Source organism: Phyllostomus discolor, chromosome 9, assembly GCF_004126475.2.
Source record: "Phyllostomus discolor isolate MPI-MPIP mPhyDis1 chromosome 9, mPhyDis1.pri.v3, whole genome shotgun sequence".
Taxonomy (NCBI): Eukaryota; Metazoa; Chordata; class Mammalia; order Chiroptera; family Phyllostomidae; genus Phyllostomus; species Phyllostomus discolor.
Genome location: NC_040911.2, coordinates 22,851,630 through 22,866,970, shown reverse-complemented (window position 1 = coordinate 22,866,970; position 15,341 = coordinate 22,851,630). Strand labels below are relative to the sequence as shown.

Below are 15,341 nucleotides of genomic sequence, written 5' to 3'. Positions count from 1 at the left end.
TCTTATCTTCATGTAGACCCAGCCTTGGCCACTCTCTTCATCGGTAGTGGTAAATTTGCCCCTCCAACTCTTGATCCCAAGCTTTCCACTCTAACCCAGGGGTCCCCAACCTCTGGACCACAGACCAGCACCCTTCCTGGCCTGTTAGGAACAGGGATGCACAGCAGGAGGTGAGCTTGAAAGTAATGTGCTTGAATCATCCCGAAACCACCCCACTCCCCCCACCCTAGTCTGTGGAAAAATTGTCTTCCACAGAACCAGTCAGTCCCTGGTGCCAGGAAGGTTGGGGACCACTGCTCTAACCAGTACCTGCCCTTACAGCCCTTTCTGGACGGGTCCTCATTCCTGCAGGTCTTCAGCCTCATTGATTCTTCCAGTCTTGTCGTCCCACCACCATGTATAATCTCCCTCGTATCCTCACCTTTCTCCTTCCCCGCTGCGTTTTATGGCCCCAACCTGCTGTCACTCTTATTGCCCTCCCTCTAAACTCCCCTTCGGCAGTTCTTACCCAGTCCTGTGATCTCACCTGCTGAAACTCCAAGTTACTTAGAACTGTCTCTTCCTGTGTCACACGTACAGTGTAACAGCTGTACGTTACTGAAGGAAATCTAGCAGCCGTGGTGTTTTTACCATTGGTTTTCAGTTAGTGGCTCTCAACTCGGAACTACTTTGCACTTGGCCTCCCTTTCTCGACCCCTGAGGACCCCTGGGCACGGCTGGCAGTGTCTGAGAGTTGTGGTCCTCGCATCCGGTGGGGGCGGGCGGGGATGCTGCTGAAGGCTGCATGCTGCCCTGTTCTGTCACTCTCCCTCACAGCGCAGCTGCTGCAAAAAGTTCTCGCTGTCTCTGCTGATTGCCCGCTGTTCTTCCTTCACCCTTCTCTGTCTGGTGAGGCTTCCATTCTGCTCTGCCTTTGAAACTAATTTTATAAAGTTCAACAGGTCCACCTCTATGAAGTCCAGTTGCCAGGTTTGCTCCTAGCATCTTTGGCATAGTTGGCCACGTCTTTGTTTCTAAAACCTTTCTAGTTAGTATTTGGTGTGGCCCACTCTGCTGTTTCCTTTTTCCCTACTGGCCGCTTCTGCTTCTCTGCTGATTTCCTCTTCTGTCTCCTGCTACATAATGAACTATCGAGAACTCCACTTATCAGTGTAAGCGTTCTGGATCTTTTTCCCCGTAACTCCCTCCTTAAGCATTTTTATCCAGACCTGATTAGAAGATTACATCAAAGTAGAAATTTTCATTATAGTCGCTTTTGGTTTTCATGAGCAATATAAAATTCAAAAATGATAAAATAAGGAATTTGAGGTTTATATACCTAGTCATTTTTATCTGTAAGTTCCCTTATCCTTGTAGGTCCAGTATTAAATAGTTTTTATGTAACAAGTGGTGCTTTTTTATATTATGGGTAGGTAGATGGCTGGAATGAAGGTTCTGCATCTCCTAAATCCTGACCTCCCCCTGCTAGAGAAGACAGTGCGAGGCAGTTGTATTGACCAGTCTCCTGAGACCAGATAAAAGCCGTCATTGCCTGAAACCAAAGCTTTACTCACATCCATCTCCAGAGTCAAACCGGAATCTCCTCTATGGTGCTAAGGGGCCCCCGAGAGTGTGCTGTTCAAGAAGAGAGTGCTCTGGGGCAGGAGGTGGACTGGGCCCTGTGTACGCTTTATTATCCCTTCCCCACAAGGCTCCATCTCTGGAAATGAACATTTAGAATAGTAACATTCCTTCTCTTTGTTTGGGGTGAGATGAAAAGTGAGGATTGGTGAGGATAAACCTTTAGTCCTTGTTGGGTCAGCATAACCCAAAGATGGTATTATTTAAGGATCTTGCCCATTTTCCATACAGCAGGGCACTAGCTGTTTCTTCTTCCTTCATTTAGCATTGCTTATATTCAGAACAGTCGCTATGGTTTCTAAAATGATGATTAGTACCCCTGGAGGACACTCCTAAATGACTAGTGGGATGGCAGTGTTTCTCTTTCATTCATTTACCCATGGCACTGAAATAGTCTTAAAGTGGCAGGTTCCTGTCATCACTTAGCAAAGACAGATCTTTCATCGCTTAGTAAAATGCTAAGTAGGTATGAGGTGGGTTCTCCTTAGACCCCATTAAAAAGAATATACTCTCTAAAAACACTGGGAAAAGTTTGTTCCATGGTGTGGGACCTAGAAATGGTATTATATCAAGGCCCCAGAGTAAGATATTTTTTTCAAGGCTTGCTTTTCATTGAGACACCTAGTGAGAAGTCACATTCTATTTTCCGTAGGAGTAATAGAAATTGTTTCAAAGATCCAGGTACCACTATTTCTAGAAGTTCATGATAAGAGAAAAAATGCAGAGTTCTAATGCATTGCCGTTTTTTTCTTCCCCATTCTCCTTTAGGTATTCGAATCTGATTTTGAACTTGTTTTCCTTGATGGTGGATGCAAACATTCCAGATATTGCTCTTGAACCAGATAAAACTGTGAAAAAGGTAATTTGTGTACATCCTTGGAAATCGCAGTCTCCTTTTATACGTGAAAGATGTTAGGGTTTTAGCAACCCATTTGTCCTTTTTGTCCCAGCCCCTAGATTGTCAAGTAACACAGATTAGCAAAGAGACCTCGTGTATAATTTTTCATATTTTAAAAGACAGCAGCCTCTCAAGTCCTCTGTGGCCAGCTCTGTCGTTTTCTGTGTCACACCCACTGCCACGTGAATAGGTCCCTGTGTTTAGAGAGGAAGCTTCCTGCCACAGCCTTTACTCTTTGTCTTGAACAGTTGAGCTTTTCCTTATTATTCCTAATAGGATACCTGACTCCTGGGGCTCCCAGGTTAAGCATACTAAGGATCAGAAACACATTATTCTAATACTTTATAGGAGAAAACAGCCATTCTCTATCCTTCCCATTCATACCCATGGTTGCAGGGGTTTCTTCCTCTATCAGGAGAGCAGAGGCTGGCTTTTTTACTCGGCCTGCAAAGAGAAGAACAAAGGAAAACCATCATGTAGATGGACAGTTCCTCAGAACTGCCTCACGCTGAGTTTTCAGTAAGAGATGGGAGGAAGGGTAATGGATTTAAAGGTTTTTGTCCAAATTAATTTCTGACTCTTGCTTCATTGAGACAGAGGCACTTTATTTACTCAAAGATAACATGAGATGGCCTTAAATATCAGTGTGATTATCAATACTGAACTTCAAAGAAAGAGAGTGTAGTTTTTCAACTTGTCGAAGTATAAAATGACTGAAGGGCAGTAGCAGTGGCAGAGATGGGATTTCTCTGGAGGGTGAAAGTAGTACCTGGCCCCGAGAGCCCCAACCTCTGACACAACTGCTCCTGTATGTTGTTAGAAGGAAACCCTTGTGGATTGAACATTGTCTTAGTCCCTTCAGGCTGCTGTAGCAAAGTGCCAGAGGCTGGGAGGCTTATAAACAACAGAAATTTATTTCTTATGGGTCTGGAGGCTGGGAAGTTGGTATCAGAGTGGTCGATATCAAGTGAGGGACCTTTCGAGGTTGAAGGCCTCTCATAGCCTCCCACGGTGGAAGGATCTAGGGGCTCTTTTATACGAACACCAATCCCGTTCTCCAGGAGTTCACCCTCAGGACCTAAGTACCTCCAAAAGCCTCTGCTCTCTCAAACTGTTCACTCCTATTTCAACATGGACACTGCAAACACCAATGAGGCTAGTCTTCTTTACCTAATTTTGTAAGTCTTTGGCAAACAATGAGAGGGATTTTAATTTAAATATGTGATTGGCCATTTAAGAAAACTATACTTTTATTAAGATTTTATTTGTTATTTTATTCAGCAGTCACAGTTTCAATAACCACCTTTATTCCCTCTTAGGAAATAGACTACTTACCACACTAGCTTTTAGCATGACTTATTTTGTCATTTTATTTATTTTTTTATTGGCTAAAACTCATTTATCAAGAAATAATTGGTTAATGAAAACTTCCTTAGTCGTAAATCCTGCCTGCCCCAGATTTCAATTTTTTTTTTCTTTTGCATTGCTCTATTTTGGGTCTCTTTTGCTGTTTATTTTAGACCCATTTATCTCTGTCACATGTTCCCTTCTCCCTGGCTTCGCTGGTGTTCAGAAACCATTTATGACAGTTCTAACGGTGTTTGTCACACGGAGTCTTCCAGTTTCTCCTACCGATTAAGTTATGTTGTTCATGTTCTTATTAGATCTCAGTTTCTCTTTCAGAAAATCATGATTTTATTATGGAGAGTGCCCTTTTGTTACCAGCCACCTCTGTAGCACTGGTTTTTAACATATGAAACAAATTATTTGAAAAAGAAAAAAAAAGCATGTTCATTACTCATTTTTCTTTCAACTAGTACTCCCGAGCTGTTCGTTCTGCTAAAGTAAACCGTTAAAAAGGCTACTTCACCATATTTTCTCCAAAAGTGTATTTCAGAAAAGTTTTCTTTGTTTTCTGTTGTTTTATATCAAGAATGTGATGTAATCAGCTACATCATAAAGTGACAATTAACTCATAATAATATTGGAGAGTTATGCTTAAAGGCTAAAATTTGTTTCATGTTGGTTGGCTTTTTAAAGAAGTAGATTTTTATACTTCGATGAAATAACAATAGTGACACTGCTTTGAAGTATTACTACTTGGGAAAATTTTTTGTTCACCTCATGAAGGGAAGTCAGGTAGAGAAATAGAACAGCATTTTTGAGGCTGAAGTCTTCAGAAGAGTACAGGTCACTCAAGTTATTTGAGTAATCATAGCACAAAAATATTTTGCTGTTTCTGTAACTTATTTTAATCCATTAAATTTGCTTAATTTTGGAAACTGATTATGTATCTATGGAATGTATATTTTTGTTCATCAGATTTATTTCTTAGAAACTCCTGGGCAGGAATGTGAGATGGGGTCACAGTTTAAAACCTGTAATCACTAGTCACACATCCGCCAGTCACTGGTGGTGGTTAGCACGCCACTTGTTGCTTGGTGCCATCAGAAGCTTGTTCAGATGTTGTTTTAACTCAGTAATAATTTAGGCAAAGTTATCCAAGTAGTCTAGTAAAAGTAATACATATTGATAAAAGCAAAGTTTTATAGTTCTACTATTAACTAAAGCATAGTGGACAGACTAATTCTAACAATGAGCAGACTTAGTATAATAGTTTTTTGATATTTTTTATAGGAAACATGATTAAGTCATAAAAATACAAATGCTCATATAACAAACACCCATTAACATACACCCTTATTTAACAAATATAATTTCACCTCGCTATGTCCATTTCACAATGAATAACAGGAAAAATGTAAAGGGGACTGTTAATAAACATGATAATTTAAAACTTAGTGGTTCTAGATTTGAAATGTAAGAAAATAAAGCACACCCTAAAAGAACAGTTTTTTATCTACAGTAGACTTCCACAGTCAAATGAACCGTACCCAGAACTCCTTATAAATGATGAATTACTTCTTTGGCATAGAAATAGCTCATAATATAGTGTAACGTCCATATGAGTTTAACTCTGTCTCTTCAACCATGTCTCTTTTCCAAAACATGTGACCGCGTAGGTCCAGGATAAGTTCCGTCTGGACCTGTCGGATGAGGAGGCGGTGCATTACATGCAGAGTCTGATCGACGAGAGCGTCCACGCCGTGTTTGCCGCAGTGGTGGAACAGATCCACAAGTTCGCCCAGGTGGGTTCCCCGAGGGCAGTGCGGCTACCTCAGCCTCTCCGCGTGCGTGCTACCCCAGAGTCCTCCGACCCGGAGCCACACTTTCTCAGGCCAACCGATGTCTTGTCTGGGCTTTTGTGTTTGGTTGGTGGTTGGTTTGTTTGTTTGTTTTTTGGTTAAGGCTATTTGACATCTCAAACCAGCCAGCTGATGTGAACATGTTCCATGCACAACTAGTCGTAAAACATTCCACTTAATTTTCTTAGTGGAAGGTGGAAAATTGTGTAGTGAATTGTGGTGTTAACATTGGTGTATCATCCTTTTATGGTGATTATAAACCTTTGCTGAGAATGATTTTGGGTTTAGTAGAGGCTTTGGCAAATGGGACTTCAACACTTGTTAGGTTTCGGTGAACGGTGAAGTTCTAGGAAACAGTTTCGAAGCTGAGAAAAGCAATGCATACCACACCCTGAAGAGGTCTGTGCATAGACTTACTGTTCGCACAGTCTTTCGTAAAAATGTCTGACTGAGGGAAGACCTTTTCACACTAGCTGATGGTGATAACCCTTAGATGTAAAACCTATCTTACTTATGAATTTCATCATGAGGATTATGAAAACGGATAGCTAACAGGAAAAACAGGCCTCTTCCCTCTCCCACACCTTCACATGCCTCCTTGTGAACTCCTTCCTGACCTCTTCACACAGCTAAAAATAGTTTTCCTCATTTCCCAGCCTCAAAGTCTATCTGCATGGACTTGTCCTTCACCCAGCGTCCAGTATGTCCCAAGCCTGTGTGGGTCTTTAATCATGCCTTTAATTATCCTTTTCTGTCATTTTCTCACTGCTAATATTCTAACCTACAGAAGGTCCCCAGTTTATGACGGCTTGACTAAAGACTTCAACTTTAGGATGGTGCGAAAGTGATACCCATTCAGTGGAAACCGTACTTGGAATTGTGAATTTTGATCTTTTCCTGGGCTAGCAAGTAGTCTAACCACACAGTACTCTATCCCCAGCTGCTGGTCACCTGCATGGCACCTGGCTTCCCAGAGAGACGGGGAAAGCAGGAACAAGAGGCCTCTTAAAACAAGTCACGGGGTCAGGCCAGGTTCACAGGGAGGAGGAAGAGATTCTACCTCCTGATGGGAGAAGAGGGTGCATATGCAGGGGAGAGGAATTAAGTGTGTCATCTTTGAAGACTTACCAGCCACTCATCCAACATGCTCCAGCTTAAGGCTTGAGCTTTGAAGTTCCATAAATTGAACTAGTGGTCTAGTTTGGAAATTCTGTTGTCAATTTACATAAGGTTGTATGGTTTGCTTTGCTAGCTAGATCTAAGACTAGAAAGACCATTTTTGCTTAATTCTGTATTAAAAACAAAGGAGAGGAAGAGCCTGATAAAAAAGGGACCACACAGTTATTTGGGGAGATAGTAGTAAAGGGGCCTTGGTTTGCCAATAACTCTGGACCTCAGTGTCCACATTTATAAAGTGATTGATAGTGAGGTAAAAACTAATGTAAATTTAACTTGACATCAGAGATGTACAAAAGGTCATTGCCTTCCATATATAAGGCTAGTATTGACCACCACACAGACTAAATAAAGGAAATCCCCTCCCCAGTAGTTGAATTATGAAGTTGTTCAGAAATGAGAGTGATGCCTTGTACCTTTTCTGTTCACAGAGAAGAATGTGAATGATGAATTAGTAATAGAGATTGTCATACTCTTACATTAGACATGGGAAAGAAAGGTCATTTTATAACCATTACTAATAGATGATTATGTTTCTTGGAAGGAAGCATTAAGTCCATTTGCTAGAGTCCAGGTACTCACTAAAATAAATAAGATAGAGAAATTCTGAATAACTTTAGCCTTGTTGTTACAAATACCTTTGAACTAGGGTATATCCTTGAAAACAGTAGTGTAGAAAAACAAGTCAATGGTAACGAGAATACAAGTTCAGACCAAATACCTGGATGATTCCAGCTACTTAAGGACCACCATCATTGTTCTAGACTGGTAACACTGGAGCTTTAATGCAACATGGATATTTATGCAGATACACTTTTTTAGATATCTCGGCTCTCCATTTTGTAACATCTGAGACAATAGCCTCTATTTATTTAAACTTTTTTACATCATATCGTGCTTATCCGCTTTTATAGATGAGAAGACTAAACCACATAAAAAATTGTTTTGCCCTGGCTGGTGTGGCTCAGTGGATTGAGCATGGACCTGCGAACCAAAAAGTCACCTGTTGGATTCCTGGTTAGGGCATGCACGTGGGTTGCAGGCCAGGTCCCTAGTTAGGGCCATGGGAGAGGCAACCAATCATTTCTCTCATTCTCTTTCTCCTTCCTTTCCCCTCTCTCTGAAAATAAATTAATAAAATATTTTTTAAAATGTTGCCTAGCATATCAAATACAGGTGTTCTTTACCAGAATCCCATATATTTATCCTAAGAAATGAACTTGAAAATGCTCATGTTCCTTTTTAGCTTTTCTTAAGCATATTACCTGTGCCCATAATACTGTGCCACTGAAACACTATCAAAGTAAGAGTACCCTAAGGATGGTAAGTTTCACCCGAGCTTGACTAGGTATTGAAGGATACAAAGAGATACTAAATAAGGTCTTAGCTTCACCTAACTCTGATCAAAGTATAAAATTAGAGAAATACCTGGTTCTTAACTGATTTCTGAAGTTTATTTTCTTTTTGAAACCCCTGTCCATGTGTATATTTTCTAACTATTGATACTAATTAAATCACACACTCAAATCTGATGACCAACATCTTTTTCACTCATAGCATTTATTTGCCCATTGATTTATGCTAATTTTAGTGCCTTCCTGTTAATCACTATGGATTATAGAACTGAGTTTTTTAAAAATGGAGGTAGACTGATACTAGTGTTAACAAAAGTCATAGCTGTTTTGGTGTAAACGAACCAATATTCTAAAACACAACTTAAAAATTGCCAGATCCAACTATTATTTGAAACACTGGAATTTATTTTATTTCCTTCCATCGTGCCATTCCCTGGAAAGGGTAGAGATTAAACACTGCAATATTTGCTACCTAGCAACACCCTATTAGTGGAACAAATTTTCCATGGAGAAACACTTTTATTTGGGTCACTGTCTTTGAAATTACATCATCAGAACTCTTCTCCCGGCTGAAATGATTTTCAATGGGCTTTTTAGTCTTTCTTGCACAGAAAGGTAGAGATCACACCGTTTGGGTCACTAATAGCTCTAAAACTGGGGCTCTCACACTCAGCCCATTCCTTCCCTGCTCCTTCATTTGCCTGCCGGTGTCTCTCCTCACTGAGGGATGGCAGAAGTCTGGAGAGTGGAGTGTGATTCCCACCCATCGTAATACATGTTAAATCTAATTAACTAAGTGAATTTTGGTAGACTAACCGGGGTTAGAGATGTATTTTTCCAGACTTGCGCATAAAAATAAGAGAACAGATTAGGTTCAGGAAGTTTGCCTAAGATGCCAAGAAGTCATCACTGCTGTCCATTTGGCAAGAATACTTGCTTAGCTCTGCGGTAGTGGAGAAGGAAAAGCACAGGCCCAGGGAGAGGGGCACCCGAGTGTGCAGTCACATCTTATGTTTTCGTAACTGAAGAGGATTTATGTGTACCTGGGGGGTATTAAAAAAAACAATGGAAGAAGGAAAAGGGTGTGGTTACTCTGCTTGACATTTCCCCTGAGGGGCACGTGGCCTCTAATAAACGTGCGAGGAGCCCCCCCCTCGGAAGGCAGTCAGATCCCCAGAGCCCCCGTGACAAGACGTCTCACCGAGCCGCATGCGATTCCGGTGTTGCTGGTTCTCGGTTTTTATACACGATGGCCTCTGAGTGCAAGTCATCTGCCCGTCTTCTGCTCAAAGAAACGGGATTTTTGTTTGTTTTGTTTTTGCCATCAGTGCTGTACTAGGAGGGAAAGCTCCTGTTTTCGACTTTTTGAGAGAGGACTGTCTACAGTGTTTTGCCTTCTGAAGAGCTTTTCTTGAGTAGTGTAGTTTATTCATATTCCTGTTTTACATATGCCCGGTGTAGGATGCCTGAAAGGTATAGATGCAAAAGATGCCCAAATGAGAACAGAGCATCATTTCTGATTTCATTATATAGACCTTATTTTACCATTAGTAATAAAGAACAGCCTGTAAAATATTTCATTCAACAAAACAAAATGCATTGAATTCTATAGAAGAAATTCTTCTGCTTTAAAATCAAATGCTTTTTAATTTAGTACACAATTTTCTAAAGAGCCCCATAATTCCCAGACCAGTAGCTTAAATAAATAACATAAAACAGCATATCATACAAAGCTGTTTTGTATCATTTTGCCTTGATCTATTCCTAATTTATTCCAAATATCCTGGGAGGAATAAGAACAGCAGCAGCAAAGAAGCAACAGTATTAGTGTAACAACAGCATCTTCAGCACTTAAATGTGCCAGGGATTATGTAAAATGCATCCTCTGTATCACCTCCCTGAGTCCTCACACCTGTGAAGTAGATGCACCACTAGGCCTGTTTTACAGGTGAGAAAACTGAGGCTTAGATCAGTTAAATAACTTGTCCAGGTTCTCAAAACAAAGCCCAGATTCATACTCAAACCCTGGATTATAAAAACAGACGGTAGCTTATAAATGTTTCTCATTCTGCATCTAGGCTTTGTTAGATATGAATAAATTTTATTGTGAATAGCTTGTTTTTAAAAGTGTACTTGTAAATTTTAAGTATAGTCCTTTAATCCTTAGTCTTTCATCTGATCACCAGAAGAAAAAATCAGCCGTGCAAAGAGCCAGTAGATCATGCTGTGAAAGGAGGCACTGGAAACAGTGGCCTGAGACGAATGTGGTAAACAGGGGAAGGCATGTTGTTTTGCATGCTGACCTGGCCCGTCGGGAGTTTCGCTGACCCGCACGAGCTCCCCTGTTGCACTGCAGTTGGCACGACGGATGTGCTGAAGTCTTAAATCAGTTAGATGTGGTAACAGCAACAGCAGAATGCCTCATAATTTTTCAGCTAAAATGTCCTGCAGTATATTTTTCTTATATCTATATAAGTTTAATCTCCTTAACTTATCTAAGGAACGTTTGCAAGCACTTACATGCAACCCATGGTAAGATTTGTCCATTTGCTTCAATGACTACTTTTAATAAGGTTAGTTGCTCTACTGGTATTTTCCTGCACCCATGTCATACCAAACCCTCTTATGTAAATTCTTCAGATGTACAGGGAGTTCAGTATGTGGGACTGACTCTGCTACATCACTATCACTGGTTTTTTTTTTTTTTTGCACAGACACACACTTTGAAGTGTTTAGGAACTCTCTGAGAGCCATCTGCTCAGCAGCAGCATTGCTGTCACACCAGCACACAGATACTTGTGTGGGTTTTCATTGTTTCCAGGGTTTTTAGGCTTCCTAACATGTCAGTGAGGATTCTCCACAATTTGACTTTAACCTGAAATTTTAACTTTTATCTTCTTCCACCAGCAATCAGAAAGAACCTTCTTTGTAGCTCTGATGACCTGCCCACATGACAGCTCCTCACACCCAGCAGTAGCCCTGCCCTGTGCTCTTTGCCTGGGATGAGTCCCCACCCCACCCATTTGCCCAGTTTTCAGATGTGTGTGCGCGCGCGTGTGTGTGTGTGCACGCGTGTGTGTGTGTGTGTTGTGACTCTTTCCGTATGCAAACATTTTGTCTTCAGGAACTTGGAGTCTCTCACAGAAGCCGACTCCTGTCACAGAGTAGGCAGCAGTTAAGTGTATGTGGTTTTATGTGAGTGCCAAGGACTATTCAAGAAGTTTACTTTCTCTGATACTGCCTTTAAGAAAACAGTTAACTTCTTAAATTGTATGTTACATTTCTTTTATTAGCATTAAAAGTAAATCTTACCATATTCTTTAATTTGTATCAAATTAAAATCAGCATCTTTCACATTTTTACACGTACACACATGTGTACACACGTGTGCACACACAAACACATTTGTTAGTGAGGGTTTTTTTCCATCGTGTTTCTCCTTGGAGTAATAATGAGGTGAAATTCATAGGAACAAAGCTTTGTTACACAGAAACGACATTCTTAATTCCTCTGAGATGGGCCAGCGTATGTGGCATTGAACAAGAGGGCACAAGAGGTGGGGGTGGCCCAGGGCCCCTTCACCCGAACACAGTGCTCAGAGTTGTCCCTGCTGAACGGGCGGGTGACTGATAGCATCTGTCTGTGTTACCGACACTTTTAACTGCCGCTGGTTGTTTCTGCATTGAATAGTGCTCAAAAGTGATAGCCAGTAGCCTCTATCAGTCACACTGAATGCAAACTTTGAGAAATGCTAATAATGAAGGGATGAAGTGTCCCGCTTCTTTATAAACCTCCTATAAGTGTGAGGGTGCCTGCCATAAAATGGGTGCTGGTAATGTTGGTTTATTTTATTTCTACTTGATATTTTAATACTGAGCACTGTTAATGTGTTGGCGCCCAAATAACTCTTGACCAGTTCTGTCTTATTCTGTCAGGACTACTTCCTTTGACTCTTCCAGACCTTTTCTGGAGTGAAACGGTTGGGGAGTGAAGTATTTGGAGAAGTGTTCTGTGTGTGGAATGAACGCCAGGTTCTCACAGCCTCTCTAAAATTGTTGCACCAAGAACTTGGCACACTTCTCAAAATACTATCCGTAGCTGCAGAATTCAGTGGGATGTTAGCCATGTCATAATGATCAGGTCATGCAAAACATTCCTTTTCTAAAATATGTTTCCATAAAACTGTTTTTTAAGCCAAGTCTCAGGAATCTTGTACTAGGGGTTAATTAAAATCCTCTTTATAGCATTTAATAAATTAATTATTTCACTTTTTTTTAAGTAGGAGATTGTTCTCAAAAGGACTGGATTTAGCCAAGGGCTTTATTTTTTCTATAGAAGAAATGTGTGATTATCTCTAGGCATTTTATAAAACTATAGACTGTTGTTTACCTTTTTTTGTGAACAATGAAGCTAATTATTTTGTTTATTTACTGTTAATTTTTGTAGTACTGGAGAAAATGAAACTGGGTTTTCACTCATCGAGATGTCTGGCTCTGAAGAAAACTACCTTGGAAGCAACCTGTGTCTAATGAAGATTCCAGAGTAACAAGCAAGAAAGAACATTGAATCTTCAAGACACCATATATCCTAAATGTCACATGGTGTCTGAATTCCTTGGATGCCATTGGTTAAATATGGTCTTGAAGGGATTTGTCTTGAAATACTGTATATATTTATTTTCAAATGTACACATTGTTAAGATACTCATTTTCTCTAATAAATACTGGTTTTGTTTTGTTTTGTTTTCTTTTGTTTGAAAACTCTAGTACACTGTTCTAGGTTGTAAATGCATAAAGCAGGGTCTGAAAAAGTAGCCATATCTGGATAACTGGCCAGAAAGTAGTATAGCGGCACCTTTTAGTATTGAGCCTGATATGTTTTTACATATATGTATAAGCATAAATTGTCTTCCTACAATAAAATTTTTGATGTAACCTTAGTTTTTAAATGCCTTTCGAAATAGTTCCCCTAGACCTGTTAATGTAATGTATCCCCTCTGATTTAACAAAATGATTTTTTGTCTTTTGAGACTAGAACTCCCTCGGATCCGTCTAGCTTTCTTGCCTCGCGCAACTTCAGGACAAAGAAATGCACACGAATGAGAAGAGCAACACAGGGGTAATCTTTGCAGCTTAACATGCTGCCTAATCACATGACTTCGCTTTGGAAGGAAAAGAATATCTCACTCTCTTGGTGCTGAATAAATACGAAATACCGAATGACAGGAAAAATTAAGAAGGTTAACGTAAAGCACCCTTTCAGGAAATACCATTAATTATAGTGTTTACTTGTCACCAGACTCTCATCTGTGAGTTTGTCTCTCCAGAGTGGGGTCACCAGCTGGAAAGGAAGCATACAATTAGGAGACATCCTAAGAGCATATGGAATGTGATTTCTAGAAAACACACGCAGATGAGAATTGTAAAGATGAACAGACCTTTGCAAATCTTCATAAGAGATCTTATGCCCAAACTAATTGGCAAACTCCATCCTCTATCTAATTTTTTCTTTGATTCACATATTTATACCATTTTTTTTCTTGTCCAGAAGCTTTTTAATCATCTCCGTTTTCATTGCTTTAGTCCTGTTTCTGTTGGTACTTCCAAAAAGTCTTCTTGAGCAACCCTGTTCAAAGTGACTTCTCCAGCCTTCTGAATTCTTGTAATTCTTAGTTACAGCTTTTGAATTGGCATGTAGTAAAATGGGGCATTTTTGTCCATACTTGCATCTCTTACAGAGGTTGGCAAACTTTTTCTGTACAGGATCAAAATGGTAAATATTTTCAGCTTTGAAAGGCATTGATCTTTCACAACAATCCAACTCTGCTGTTAGGGTAAAAAAGCAGCCACAGAGACATGTAAACAGATAGCAAGGCCAGACTTGACCTGAGGGTCATAACTTGCTGACCCCTTTCGGTATTATTCTAAGGCAAAACCATGTTATCTTACTCATCATTATAAACTCCACAGCACTTTGCATGAATAGTAACATGCTTATAGTAAAGCTCTACAAATAACTTTTAAAGTAAAACCTGCAAGGGCAAACGCAACCAGTAAAAGGGGTTGATCGTGAGTAATCCTATATTCAATATACTTGGTAAGAATTCTAGGGGGGGATACGACTTTCTAGCAGGAAAGACAGATACTGACAGATTGGCAGTGGCTTTGCTGAGAGTGTTTTGAATATGGGTAGGGCGCCTACATCAGAAAGAAAAGTGATCCATCACTCAATTTCTATTGCTCAAAGCAATCCCTCTGCTCCTACTGTTTCCCCCAAATCCCACTGTTGCATTGTAAAGAACTGTATTTTTACAGTGTAGTCGGTATGTTTCTTTATCGTCATCAACATCCAAATTATTTTGGCATTCTGTAGTGTTTCAAGCACAAAGTTGGCTTTGAGTTTGAGAAGTGTATTTGTGAGGGCGTCGTGCTTTGATTAAAAAGTGAGTGCCATGGTCGTGGACAGTGAGTGTTCCCGGTGAGGTTTCTGACGGGGGCAGAGAAAACGTGGGTGGCAGCCACTGAGAATGGGGCTACTGGCAACAAAGAAGTCAAGTGTGGCTCACATTCCTAAATAAAGGGTTGCAGATGCTGACTTTTGCTGGTCTCTCTACACTAGGGTTCGCTGTTCCCCAGCCATTTGTATTAGAGTCTTCAGCTGTGTCTCTGTGGTAATAATACAGCCAACATTATTTATAAGGGCTTACTGTTACATGTCAGGACTCTGCTAATTGCCTCGTGTGCCTTATCTCACTATTCTGTGCAACAGTCCTCGGAGGTAGAAATGTTTCCCCATTTTCTCAAAGTTGAATCATCTGCCCTAGGTGAGGCTGCAAGGGAGAGCAGAGTTGGGGTTTGAAGTTGACTTACTCAGATTTCTGTGATCAGTGTCTTGACTATCAGATTCTCACTGGGCCAGGGTGACAGAACCTACTCTCGTCTGGGCGTGTGTGCATCCGTGCTCCGTTAGACTTGCACCCTCCAAACCCGAAGCCTGTTCCTTTTCTTTTTGGTCATGGACAAGATTACCAAAGACACAGTAAATTAAACAAATTTCTTAAGATACTGAATTGTGTCATTATGCCAC

General features: G+C 40.5%; 1 protein-coding gene across 1 annotated transcript in view; it reads left to right on the top strand.

Annotated features, from left to right (window-relative positions):
• PIK3C3 (phosphatidylinositol 3-kinase catalytic subunit type 3) overlaps window positions 1–12,997 on the top strand; it is a 107,447-nt gene extending 94,450 nt beyond the window's left edge. The window contains exons 23-25 of the mRNA XM_028524375.2: window positions 2,389–2,479; window positions 5,542–5,667; window positions 12,702–12,997. Of these exons, the coding sequence (XP_028380176.1) occupies window positions 2,389–2,479; window positions 5,542–5,667; window positions 12,702–12,716 (232 nt within the window). The 3' untranslated portion in view covers window positions 12,717–12,997. The remainder of the gene's footprint in view (window positions 1–2,388; window positions 2,480–5,541; window positions 5,668–12,701) is intronic.
• The last annotated feature ends 2,344 nt before the right edge of the window (window positions 12,998–15,341 follow it).